Below are 12,021 nucleotides of genomic sequence, written 5' to 3'. Positions count from 1 at the left end.
CTGGAAGGAATCTGGTACCCATGGTGTAGCCAGGCCCCTGGGGACTCTCTAGGAGAGGCTGGAGATGTTAACATTGATGGAATCAGTGATAACCGAACAAGGCACAGTGTTCATTTGTTCAGCAGTGACTGGTGCCCACTCTGGCCAGGCCTGGTGCTGGGCATGAGATCACAGAGACCCAGGCAGCTCAGGGCCGGAGACGAGACACCAGCCTGTTGGTTAATTTTAGCACAGAGCATTTGGGGGGGGGGGCAGGGGGGAGGCTGCGAGAGGGGGTGCAGAGGACACAGTGAGCCTGAGCTGTCCTGAGAGATCAGCGAAGGAAAAAGTCTGCAGGGGTTGGGGTGGGAACTCGAGACCCTGAAGATGATCAGGGCCAGGTGTTTGGGCCCGAGGCTCAGGCTGCAGAGCTGCAGGGCGTGGTGGGGTTTCTGGGACATGTGGGGCTGACCTAGGCCTCTCGGTCCCTGTGCAGGAGCCACGTTTGACGTTGCGATGCGTTTCCTGTATGAGTGCCCTTGGAGGCGGCTGCAGGAGCTCCGCGAGCTCATCCCCAACATCCCGTTCCAGATGCTTCTGCGGGGGGCCAATGCCGTGGGCTACACCAACTATCCCGACAATGTGGTTTTCAAGTGAGCCTGGGGGTGGTGAGCAGACGGTGCACGGCGTGCCCAGGTGGGCACTAGGCCACACTGCAGTGGCCTCTGCCCCCCACTGCTGGCTCAAAACCAAGTCTCTCAGTGGCTGGACCCTAGGGGGGCTGCTAAGTGCAGAATTATAGTTCAGGAACTAGAAAGGGTTCTAGGTCATGGGGCAGTGGAGGCCCCGAGAGGGCAGGTGACTTGTCCCAGGCCATGTGGTGGAGAGCTCGGGCTGGAACCCAGGCCTCAGGACTCCTTGTCCAGTGCTCTTTGTCCCTCGGCCTGCCACTCCTTTGGAAAGCAAAGGGTCCCCAGCTGACCTCTCTGACCTGGGCAGACCAAGCTGCACCGCACGTGACTAGTGTTGGACAGCTCTGCTCTGTGCTGGATGCTCTGGGGCAACGCTGCCCAGCCCAGGCTGCCCTGGAGAAGGCCTCGTCCGCACGGTGGTTTCCCCGACACTGGCTCTGTGGGTGCTGTGCCCCTGCCAGGCTAGACTCTCCCACCTCATTCCCCAGGGCCCGCAGGTAGGCCAGAAGCCAGAGAAGGATGTGTTGGGGGGGCGTAGGATGGGGCTAACTCTCGGGCTCTCCTACCCTCTCAGGTTCTGTGAGGTGGCCAAGGAGAACGGCATGGACGTCTTCCGGGTCTTTGACTCCCTCAACTACCTGCCCAACCTGCTGCTGGGCATGGAGGCGGCAGGCAGCGCTGGTGGCGTGGTGGAGGCCGCCATCTCCTACACGGGTGACGTGGCCGACCCCAGTCGTACCAAATACTCGCTGCAGTATTACATGGATTTGGCTGAAGAGCTGGTGCGAGCTGGCACCCACATCCTGTGCATCAAGGTGCCTGGGCCCGCCCACCCCCGGGCGTCTCCCCCTTGCCCACTTCTCCCTCTTTGCCTCCTCACCACGTCCCCTCCTTACCGTCTTTCTCATTCTCCTCCCCTCTTCCTTCAGGACATGGCAGGGTTGCTGAAGCCACTGGCCTGCACCATGCTGGTCAGCTCCCTCCGGGACCGCTTCCCTGACCTCCCACTGCACATCCACACCCACGACACGTCAGGGGCAGGCGTGGCAGCCATGCTGGCCTCTGCCCAGGCTGGAGCCGATGTGGTGGATGTGGCATCTGACGCCATGTCTGGGATGACTTCACAGCCTAGCATGGGGGCCCTGGTGGCCTGTACCCGAGGGACTCCCCTGGACACAGGTAGGAACAGCAGCAGCCCACGGCCATTCCCCTCTCAAAGCTGCAGCCCCCCCGTGGAGTCTGGTATATCTTAGCATCTAGATGCTCTTGCCTCGCCTTGCCTTCCATCACCCACATCTGAGCTGGGATCCGAGCTGGCCCGGGGTCCTGGGAGGAGCACCCGGGAGCTCAGCACATCTCCAAGCCTTCCCACCCCCGGCCTCCCTGCAGGGGTGCCCCTGGAGCGTGTGTTTGACTACAGTGAGTACTGGGAGGGGGCCCGGGGACTGTATGCGGCCTTTGACTGCACGGCCACCATGAAGTCTGGCAACTCGGACGTATATGAGAACGAGATCCCAGGGGGCCAGTACACCAACCTGCACTTTCAGGCACACAGCATGGGGCTTGGCTCCAAGTTCAAGGAGGTCAAGAAGGCCTACGTGGAGGCCAACCAGATGCTGGGTGACCTCATCAAGGTGAGCCAGGCCCAGTGCTCTTCCCCTTGCCTCTGGGCCTCCATAAGGTGCCTGGCACCCTAATCCGAGGGCCCTTCTCCTCAGGTGACACCCTCCTCCAAGATCGTGGGGGACCTGGCCCAGTTCATGGTGCAGAATGGGCTGAGCCGGGCGGAGGCCGAAGCCCAGGCAGAGGAGCTGTCCTTCCCCCGCTCCGTGGTGGAGTTCCTGCAGGGCTACATTGGCATCCCGCACGGGGGGTTCCCGGAGCCCCTTCGCTCTAAGGTAGGGAAGGCCCAGCACGATGTGAGGGTGAGGGCTGGTGCAGGAATCGGGCCTGACCCACAGCTTTGTTCCCCAGGTTCTAAAGGACCTGCCAAGGGTGGAGGGACGGCCCGGAGCCTCCCTCCCTCCCCTGGATCTGCAGGCGCTGGAGAAGGAGCTGACAGAGCGGCACGGGGAGGAGGTGACCCCAGAGGATGTGCTCTCGGCAGCCATATACCCTGATGTCTTTGCCCACTTCAAGGATTTCACTGCCACCTTTGGCCCCCTGGATAGCCTCAATACCCGCCTCTTCCTGCAGGGACCCAAAATTGCAGAGGAGTTTGAGGTCAGTGGCTCTGACACCTGTCTACACTCCACCCCCGCACCCCTGCCCCGGCCATCCCCGAGGACCCTGGCACAGCTAAAGCTCCAGCTTTAGCTCGGCTGTCACCTGGACTCATGAGGTGTGGGTACGCAAAGTACCCTTGACAGACCAGGGAGCTAGGCCTTTATGAGTGAGGAGCTGAGACCCAGGGTGGGGGCTTGCCTGTGACTGGGTCAGGGGGCTGCTCCCTCCCCACTCGTCCCGCCCCACCCTGAGCCTCCACACCCTCCCTGCAGGTGGAGCTGGAGCGGGGTAAGACGCTGCACATCAAAGCCTTGGCCATAAGTGACTTGAACAGGGCTGGCCAGAGGCAGGTCTTCTTTGAGCTCAATGGACAGCTGCGGTGCATTCTGGTCAAGGACACTCAGGCCATGAAGGTACAGCTCCCCTGGGCCAGCCAGGCGGTGGGGATGGGCAGAGCCTGGTGTCTCATGTGCCCTCTGCCCTGTCTGCAGGAGATGCACTTCCACCCCAAGGCCCTGAAGGACGTGAAGGGTCAGATTGGAGCACCCATGCCTGGGAAGGTGATAGACATCAAGGTGGCGGCAGGGGCCAAGGTGGCCAAGGGCCAGCCCCTATGTGTGCTCAGCGCCATGAAGATGGAGACTGTGGTGACCTCGCCCATGGAGGGCACTGTCCGCAAGGTCCATGTGACCACAGACATGACACTGGAAGGTGACGACCTCATCCTGGAGATTGAGTGATCTTGCCCCAGACTGGCAGCCCCACCCCAAGCCTTCAACAGACGTTGCGCTGCCAGGGCAGGCCCAGGTCAGCCAGTGCGGGGTGCAGGAAGGCCTGGCCCCGGAGCTCCTGTCCTCAGCGGCTTGTGGCAGGAGACACTGCCTGCAGTGGCCCATTCCCTTCCTCCAGCCAGCTGTCCTTTCCCTGCTGGTGGACAGTTGCTCACGCATTCATCTCTTGCCAAACAAGGGTCCTCCCCTTGCTGGAGACTGCATAGGTGGTGGCACATCACAGGTGGGCTGAGCACGTGGGGGAGCAGGTTTAGGGGTCCTACCTCCTGTGGGGGAGACGTAAGCCCCAGGTCCTGAGAACGATGCTCAATAAAACTGGCTTTCTCCTGCCCTCCACGCTGGGTCCTGTGCAGCCCCCGCCCCAGTGCCGCTGGGCAGACAGGCAGGGCTGACTCTTGGACTCCCACAGGGGCACATCAGCTCATCTTCCTCCTTGGAAGGTGTGAGAATGACAATAGTGGCCTTGGTTTAAGCCACTACTGAGTGCCTATTGTATACACACCCTAAACAGGATTAGCTAGTTGTTACAGGGAGCTTGCTTGGTGGGGAGGGGTGCTGTGCCAAGCACTCACACACTAACTCAGGGAGTCGACCTTCACCCATTTTGTGGACACAGAAATGAAGTCACAGCAAGGTTAGCTAACCCATCCAGGAGAGGCAGAGACGGCTCAAACCCAGGCGGTTAGGGGACTTGCTTCCCCACCGCACGGCTTTACTTTCTAAATCTAGGGCCAGCCTCCCACAGTTCAGGACTGGATGCAAAGAGGCGCCACCTTCTGGGAGGTGAGAGAGACTCTCAGGTGTGAGAACCTCTGGGTGTGAGGAGTTTGCTGGAAGGTTAGGAGCACGGGACTGAGAGTCCTAGGATCTAATCCTGCCCATCCCCCACAACCAGCCCTCCAGAGAATCCTAATCCTCAGGTGCAGTTCCCTCACCTGCAAGGTGGGACAGCAACCTTGTCCGCATCACTGCACTGCTGCTCCCCACCCCATGGGGAAGGTGAGGATGGTGACTGAGGTGAAAGGCAATTCCTGAGCAGGAACACAAAGAAGGGGAGGGGCAGAGTCCAGATCCCTGGACCCTGGGAGACCAGGCAGGAAGTACAGCCCCAGCACCCTGCCAGCCCAGTGCTCTCGGGGTACCACAACCTAATCTTTGGGGTGGGCCTTGGCCACCTCCTCTTTGGCCTCTAGGATCCCAAATGTACCCTCTAAAACAGGCCGGGGCCCAGGCTTCCCCCCTTTGCCAGCTGCTACACAGGCTCGGGGAGAGGAAAGTTCTCCAGCAAGGTAGGTGTGTGTGATGATGCCTTTTCGATCCAGGTGAATGTAGTTTCGTCACAGCCAACCTGGGGTGCCATGGGAAGTGACTGGCACATCAGTTTCCTTTCCTTCAACCACCAGCCTCAGGGAAGGGGACTCAGAACAACTTCCCTGAGTTTGGAATGTGACCCGAAGGAATAATATTCTTTTAAGATTAAAAAAAAGTGGTCTCATGGGAGTGAGAACATGAAACACGTTCTAAAACCAAAAAGAAGAGCACGTAGAACACCAGCAGGTTCCAAGAACGAGCCTGGAGCTGTGCTGCCACTCAGCAGGGCTGCGGCCTTGGTTCTGGTTCTTCCGGGGACCAGACAAGCAGCACAGGGGCAGATGTATGAAGTGGAGAGACCCAGAGAAACGTCTCCTCCCAGGTGACTTTGAGCTGGTTCCTTTTCTAGTTGGACCTTTTTCTTCATGTGTAATGTGAGGCTGGTAGACACTGGTGAGGTCCTGATGGGGCCCCCACAGCGGACCCTCCACCCTCTCAGAGGACACAGGCTGGAGGCTCCATCACTGTAGTCGGGGCCCTGGGTCCCACTCCCCGACCCTGGTAGCCAAGGCAGAGGCCTGGGGATGAGCTGGGCCCACACCTGGTACCTGCAGTGCCAGGCCCACCTGTGCTAGGACTTGGGGCCTGGCTCAGGAAGGAAGATGCTACTGACAAGGCAGCCAGACGCCCCCATCCTTTCCCCATTCCAGGGGATTGTGCCTACCAGGCTGACCTGCCCAGAGTCAAGCTAGCTGGGAGAGGTGGTGGGCAGTCCCAAGACCCCAAATAGACTGATTCCCAAAGGTCCAAGGCCATGTTACCCAAGTTAAATCTCTTTAATATCCCAATACAAAGTCCTGATGCAAAAAGACAATGAGAAAACCCTGGGAAGTTAGGGGGAGGGGTTTTGTAAATTCCACCCCCGAGCAGCTTTGCAGAGGCAGAGGGTCCAGAGGAACTCAGAGAAGCAGCGATCCAAAGTGAGGAAGGGAGTGCACGGCTCCTGGGACCTGCCCCTTGTCCCCTCACTCCCCGCTGCTGCTCAACCCCCTTTTGAGAGGGGCCATACACTTTGGATATCTGCTCCTTTCTCTTGGTCCCTGGGATTCAACTAGCTCTGGCTTCAATCCCCTACAAAAATTCCTGAGATCTCGGGGACCCAAGCCAGCTCCTCCCCTGCAGCACCCCTTGCTGGGGAGGGGCTGGGGAGCCCGTGAGAGTTCATAGGAGTGTGTATAGGAGCGTGGGTCAGGAGCACAGGGGAGCCTCTGAGTCCCCTGCCCGCTCCAAAAGCACACAAAGGGGAAGGCTGCCGTAGAGCTTGGGGTCCGTGAGGGGCTGGAGCAGAAGCAGGAAGAGTCCCACACCCAGGGCATAGCCTGCCAGCAGGGGCCGCCTCTGCGGATGTTCCAGGGCCGCACAAACGGCAGGGAAGCCCATGTAATTGCAGAAGGAGTGGCAGAGAACTGGCCCAATCAGGTGTCCTGGGGAGGGGAGACAGAGCAGCTCATGGGGCAGTCCCACCACCTCCCCAGCCCTTCCAGGGCTAATGACCCTCAGCTCCTGGAACCGGAGATCAGTGCTCCACCCACCCACACACCACAGCCTCTGCTTCTGTCCGCCTCTCAGACCTCACCGGGTTGAGGGCCCTGGCTCAGACCTGTCTCAAGGGCGTGGTAGAAGACACTTGTTGCTCCTAGAACAAACACAGTATTCCCATTCTCCCTCCCACTCCTGTGGGCCCCTGAGCCCCCGGGAACCCATGAGAGACTGAGGACCAACCTGTGCGGATGAAGAGGAAAGCAGTGTAGGCACCGAAGACAGCTGTGTAGGAGAACTGGAACGCTGGAGACGGGGAGGCCGCGAGTGACCACACCTGTACGCTCTTCCTGCCCCAGCACTGCACACCCATCAGCCAGAGACATCCCCTTCCCCCTGGGGGCAGTGGCTGCCTGCTCCAGCACCTACGGCTGTTCTCTGCACCCCAACTCCCATGGTCAGCAGTCCCTCAAATACTATAGCCCTCTGTTCCCAATTCTTCCTCCTCTTCCTAGCTATCAGGGATACCCTCGCACACCCTAACCCAGGATTGCCCCAGGCAAGCTCTCTAGGACTCACCTGCAGACAAGAAGATGCTCCCCACACTGCTCTGGCGAAAACGAAGCTGCTCAAAAATGTGGTGAAAATGGGCTGGGAGGAAGGCAAGAACCATGTCACATTCCTCCTGGTCCTGGTCCGCTCTATAGGTCCGACCCTTGCCCCAAGCCCCATTCTCCGCTCTCATGCTGGGAACATCTCAACAGGATCAGGTCGGACAGACTCACCAACTCCAAAGAAGAGTGGGCAGGTGAAAACAGCAGGGCCCAGGCCCGTGCATGGTGCTAACATGGGCAGCATGCAGGCCCGGAACACCAGCTCCTCTGTCAGGGGGGCGATGACTTGGTTTCGCAGCCAACGCATGTCTGTGAGGCAGCGGGCCCAGGAGCGAGGGGCTAGGGAGGGGATTCAGGACAAGCAGTGAGTGACCAGTTAGTGAACAAAGAGATCCTAGAGGTCTCAAGGGTCCCTCTCCCATAACCTTCTCCTGGCCAAACTCAGGTTAGGCACCAACACTCCTGAGAGCAGTTAAGGGTCGACTTTGATTATCAGATCCAGCATAAAACAATGTCTCAAAAGACATTAGAAAGGGTAGGCGTTAGTAGCTGAGGCAGGGTATCCTGGTAGTAAACTCTGGAAATATCAAAATTTGCCCAAGACCAGTTCTGGTTTGGGGGAAGCCAAAGTTAGGGGAGGCAGGGGATAGTACTCTCTAGTCCACACCAAGTACTGCTTGGTGGTCCCCAGAGGGCTCCTTGGACATCAGGAACTAACTCTTAAAGGCCACCTGCTATATGTTCTCATTTTGCTGATAGGGAAACACAGAACGGCTCACGCCTCATGGCCAGGTTCCACCATGAGCCCACTGACTCCCTTTCCCCATTGTCCTGGACCGCCCATGCCTACTCTTTCCCTTAGCCCTGAGGACTCACCTAAAACAACCTTCAACCCGTCTGTCAGGTCACAGGGACAATCCATAGAAAGCTGCATCAGTGGGCCCAGGAAAAGGATCTGAGGACAGAAAAACAGGAGCGATCAAAGGAAAGGCTTAAACCATAATCCACTGCCCTTGCTCAGACAAGGTATCATGAGACTTCAAGCTTCCTGTTCTCAGCCAGGTTTTCCCACCCATGCATACCCGAGGGACGATAGCCATATCACAATTCCTGTCTCCCATCAGTCAAAAGCTAGACACAATCAGAATAACACAAAAAGGCCACGGAAAAGAGCGTCATGCTAATAACAAAGAAAGAGGAAGAAACACAAAGCAGGAGTACTCACCATGGTCAGCAGCAGGGGCAACAGTGCTGCTGGGAAAATGCCCTCTAGCCTGAAGCCCATCAGGGTGAGCAGGGATGTGCCTGGCTGAGCCACAGGAAAGGGGGCATCAGTCTTGCTCCCTCCCCTAAAGAGTCCCAAGATCTCTCCCCAGCTGCCCTCTGCCCCGCCTCCTCCGCACCTGGATGCCCGTGAGTTCCCTCCAGAGTAGCACGCAGAGGGGCGAGAGACTGGACACCACCAGGACACTGGTGAAGCGTCGCTTAATGACGGCAGGGTGGTCCCTGCGGAAGGAGCAGTAAGTTCGGGGGGCCCACAGCCGCCTCCTGACAGCGCGGCCCCGCCCCCGGCTTGCGCAGGCTCCGCCCGCAGCCCCGCCTCCCGGAGGCGCGGGTCCCGGCCGCGCGCGCAGTCTCCGCACCTGGGCAGCTCGCTCTTCCAGACGTAGAGGCTGCCCACGTAGGAGCAGGCGAGGCTGAGACACGAGAACACGGACACCCAGCAGCAGAGCCCGGGGCCTGGGCCGCCCAGAGCTGCCGACTCCGGCTGCCGCTCCGGCCGGGACACCGACAGCAGGCGCAGCCCATCCCCGCCCAGCGCCGCCATCGCGCCCGGACTCGCGGCGCGCACCAGTGACGTTATCCCGCCGCCGGTGGGCCCGCGCCTGCCGGAAGTGCGGGTGACGTCATCCGGCGGCGCGGGCTCCCGGACCTGCCCCGCCCCGCCCCTGACACTGACACAGACACGGGGCGCGCGAAGCAGCTTTATTGAACTGGAGACGGCGCGCGGCGCCGGCGGGTCGGCGTGGACGCGCAGGGAGAGGGCCCGGCTTAGGGCCCAGGGTCGGGACTCAGCCACTCGGACAGATTGGAGACCTCCTGCAGCCACAGCGCGTCCTGCGAGAGGAAAGGGGGCCCGGGGTGAGGACCCCTCGGCCGCGTCCCCGCCCTCCCGCCGCCCCTCTCTTGTCCGGTTACCTCCAGGCCGCTCCCCGGGCTCGCCCTGCTAGGGGTCAGGGAGGTCACGGTGGGCTCCGCCGGGCGCGGGGCGGCCTCTGACGGGCTCGGGGCCCTGGCAGAGTGGAAAGCCCGCGTGTCCTCCACGCCATGGCGGAGCCTGCCCTTCTTGAGCCTCTTGTTTGTTACTTGCCTACTGGTCCCTAGGAGAAAACGAGCCCACTCATCTTACTCTCCTGGTGCTAGAAGGACCCTTGGGGCAGGGGTAAACCTGGGAGAAAGGGATGAGCTGGGGCCCTGCTCTTTTAGTTCTCCCACCTCAGATTCCTTTCATCAGGTCCTGTCCAGATCAAAACCCGGCAGCTCCGAGCCTTCCAGATCAGGCTGAGGCTGCAGAATGGTTTCAGGGTCTCCCTATCCCCTCTGGGCTGGTTCCTGGAAGGGGCGTCTGGGATTGTACCGAGCCCTTAGTTGGGGCTCACCCCCAGTCAGTCACTGTCTGCACACCGATTTTTCCTGGAGTCTGCACTATCCAGCTCCCTCCCTGCCACGCTCTGATTCTCCTGCCCTAAAGCCAGCCTTCACCTGTCTCTCCCACTGTTGCTGACGCTGCATTGGGCAGTGCCCATAGGCAGGCTTCCTACTATTAACTGATTCACTTGTGCAAATTTAAAGCGAGTTTGGATCAATAGATTCTTCCTGAGCAGGTCTTGGGAATGTAGATCAGTGAGCTGTCAGGCCAGAAGCGATGCAGAAGTGTGTATAAAGCCCAGGGGTGGAACAGAGAAGCTGTCAACCTTCTCTGGAGGTGAAGAAAGGTTTCCCTGAGGAGATGTCTGAGCTGGGTTTTGAAGGATGAAGATAAATATGCCAGACTGACAAGGGAGAGGAAAGGAATTCAGGCTGAAGGAGTTAGACAAACACCCAAAGGGGTTAAACAGTATCCTACATAAGTGCAGGGTCAGGGGCTGGCCCCGTTGCCTAGTGGTTAAGTTTGGTATGCTCTGCTTTGGCAGCCTGGTTCAGTTCCAGGTGCGGCCTACACCACTTGTCGTCAGCCATGCTGTGGCAGACAACCCACAAAATAGATATTGACAGGGATGTTAGCTTAGGGTGAATCTTCGTCAGTAAAAAAAAGCAAGGTGGGGAGTCCTGGGAGATGACTCTGAAGGGATTAGTAGGAATCAGAGAAGGCTAAAAAATGAATTTTTATCTGTAGGAAATAGGAAAGCAGTGAAGAGTTTTAAGCACTGAAGATATTTTGTATTTTAGAAAGATCATTCTGTCCAAGGTGTGGCTTAAAGTCAAATTAGAGGCAGGAAGACCTCCAGAAGTGAGGGCAGTGGAGACAGAGGAGTTAGAAGTATTCATGAGGCCAAATGGACAGGCCTTGGTGATAGACGAGATGTGGAAGGTTAGAATGAGGAGCATCTTGAATGAATCTCAGGTTTCAGATGTGAAAACTGTACAGGTAGTGGTGCTACTAATCATGACAGAGACTAAAGAAGAAGAGCTGATCTTGGAGGTATGTGCAGAGGGCAGGGTATTAGGAGAGAGGAACTTGAGGTACCACTGGGACCTCCACGTGGAGCTGCCTAGGGAGCAGATACATCTCCCATCTGGTGCTCAGGAGAGGCCTAGGCTGGTCACACCAACTGGGGAGTCTCGAGCCCAGAAGGAGGAGTCAGCGCCGGGGATGGAAGAGAGCAATTAGGGAGGGAGTGCTGTATGAGCACTGTTTTGGGATGGCCAGAGAAAGCCAGGTGAAGAGAAAAGGCCAGAGAGGGGAGAAGCAGGGGAGTCACAGTCTTACAGTGCCAAATTCTGCAAAGAGTTAGGTACAGTAAAAATAAATGTACAATCAATTTGGTAATTAAGAAGCCTTCCCAAACAAGAGACTTGCAGTTCAGAGGCCACAGGGAAAGCAAGTGCCTGGGGTTAGGGAGAGAATGAGGGGAAGAAAGTTTTTGAGAACTTGGCTGAGATGTGATGGAGAGATGTGGAAGAAGTTCAAGATCATGGGAGATTTCCTTTTGAAGAATGAGAGATGGACCTGCTGATGGTAAAGAACTCAGAAGAGAAGGTGAAGGTGCAGAAGTGATAAGTGATGCGAGCAGGCCCCGAGAAAGCTCAGGTAATGCCACCCCTGAACCTGGAAGAGATGGGTCCCATGCTGATAAGGTTCAGGCAGTCGGGGGAGTACAAGTTGGGTGAGTTTACTGAGAACAGAGATCAGTAAATGTGAAGCAGGAAGCTAAGTCAGGAGGCAGAGGCTAGGTAGGTTGTTAAAAGAATGGAGTAGCCACTGAGGAGAAGGCCAGGAAGACAACAGAAAGGACTGACAAACTGAAGGCTTCCCAGTGAAGAGACCACAGACGTATGGTGGCATCACGCAGCATTCAGTGATTTTCTTCAGCAGAGCTGCCCACATGGGGCATAGGACTGATGGCAACTAGAGTTACAGCTTTGTAAGGCAAAGCAACCCAAGCCATCTTCCAGGGGGTTCCACTAGATTACACACGCCTAGGTTTTAAGGCTTTCAGAGAAAGCATGGGCTTTAGAGGCAGCAGGCTGAATTCACATCCTCCTACTGCTAAGCGCTCTACCCGACCTCAGCCTGGGTTGTCTCTTTTGTGAGAGAGGACCAATGCTGCCCACCCCAAAGGGGCTGTGAAACCCACCGTGAAACAG

At 58.0% G+C, this 12,021-nt stretch overlaps 2 protein-coding genes and 1 long non-coding RNA gene across 34 annotated transcripts in view; 2 read left to right on the top strand and 1 right to left on the bottom strand.

Moving 5' to 3' along the window:
- PC (pyruvate carboxylase) overlaps window positions 1–4,022 on the top strand; it is a 90,465-nt gene extending 86,443 nt beyond the window's left edge. For all 17 annotated transcript variants that reach the window (XM_044762493.2, XM_014844731.3, XM_014844732.3 and 14 more), the window contains 8 exons: window positions 476–632; window positions 1,246–1,486; window positions 1,601–1,850; window positions 2,061–2,305; window positions 2,390–2,569; window positions 2,646–2,894; window positions 3,170–3,310; window positions 3,389–4,022. In XM_044762493.2, the coding sequence (XP_044618428.2) occupies window positions 476–632; window positions 1,246–1,486; window positions 1,601–1,850; window positions 2,061–2,305; window positions 2,390–2,569; window positions 2,646–2,894; window positions 3,170–3,310; window positions 3,389–3,637 (1,712 nt within the window). In that variant the 3' untranslated portion in view covers window positions 3,638–4,022. The remainder of the gene's footprint in view (window positions 1–475; window positions 633–1,245; window positions 1,487–1,600; window positions 1,851–2,060; window positions 2,306–2,389; window positions 2,570–2,645; window positions 2,895–3,169; window positions 3,311–3,388) is intronic.
- Window positions 3,982–12,021, bottom strand: part of RCE1 (Ras converting CAAX endopeptidase 1) — an 86,254-nt gene continuing 78,214 nt past the window's right edge. For 3 of the 12 annotated variants that reach the window (XM_070488248.1, XM_070488249.1, XM_070488250.1), the window contains exons 15-22: window positions 8,796–9,270; window positions 8,556–8,658; window positions 8,378–8,461; window positions 8,029–8,107; window positions 7,324–7,491; window positions 7,118–7,189; window positions 6,782–6,844; window positions 5,817–6,483 (exon numbers count right to left, since the gene is read on the bottom strand). In XM_070488248.1, coding sequence (XP_070344349.1) covers window positions 6,248–6,483; window positions 6,782–6,844; window positions 7,118–7,189; window positions 7,324–7,491; window positions 8,029–8,107; window positions 8,378–8,461; window positions 8,556–8,658; window positions 8,796–9,270 — 1,280 coding nt within the window. In that variant the 3' untranslated portion in view covers window positions 5,817–6,247. Of the gene's footprint in view, window positions 4,121–4,171; window positions 4,720–5,816; window positions 6,696–6,781; window positions 6,845–7,117; window positions 7,190–7,323; window positions 7,492–8,028; window positions 8,108–8,377; window positions 8,462–8,555; window positions 8,659–8,795; window positions 9,271–12,021 lie in introns of those variants that run through there. The other 9 variants (XM_070488254.1, XM_070488258.1, XM_070488253.1 and 6 more) reach the window with 9 other exon arrangements.
- The window catches only part of LOC123282111 (uncharacterized), a 32,874-nt gene continuing 30,011 nt past the window's right edge, over window positions 9,159–12,021 (top strand). For 3 of the 5 annotated variants that reach the window (XR_011495182.1, XR_011495183.1, XR_006522068.2), the window contains exon 1: window positions 9,159–9,294. This is a non-coding gene — a long non-coding RNA (uncharacterized lncRNA). Of the gene's footprint in view, window positions 9,295–9,391; window positions 11,465–12,021 lie in introns of those variants that run through there. The other 2 variants (XR_011495181.1, XR_011495180.1) reach the window with 1 other exon arrangement.

This window comes from Equus asinus, chromosome 17, assembly GCF_041296235.1.
Source record: "Equus asinus isolate D_3611 breed Donkey chromosome 17, EquAss-T2T_v2, whole genome shotgun sequence".
Taxonomy (NCBI): domain Eukaryota; kingdom Metazoa; phylum Chordata; class Mammalia; order Perissodactyla; family Equidae; genus Equus; species Equus asinus.
The sequence above is the reverse complement of the archived record's forward strand: the minus strand, read 5'-3'. Positions and strand labels throughout refer to the sequence as shown.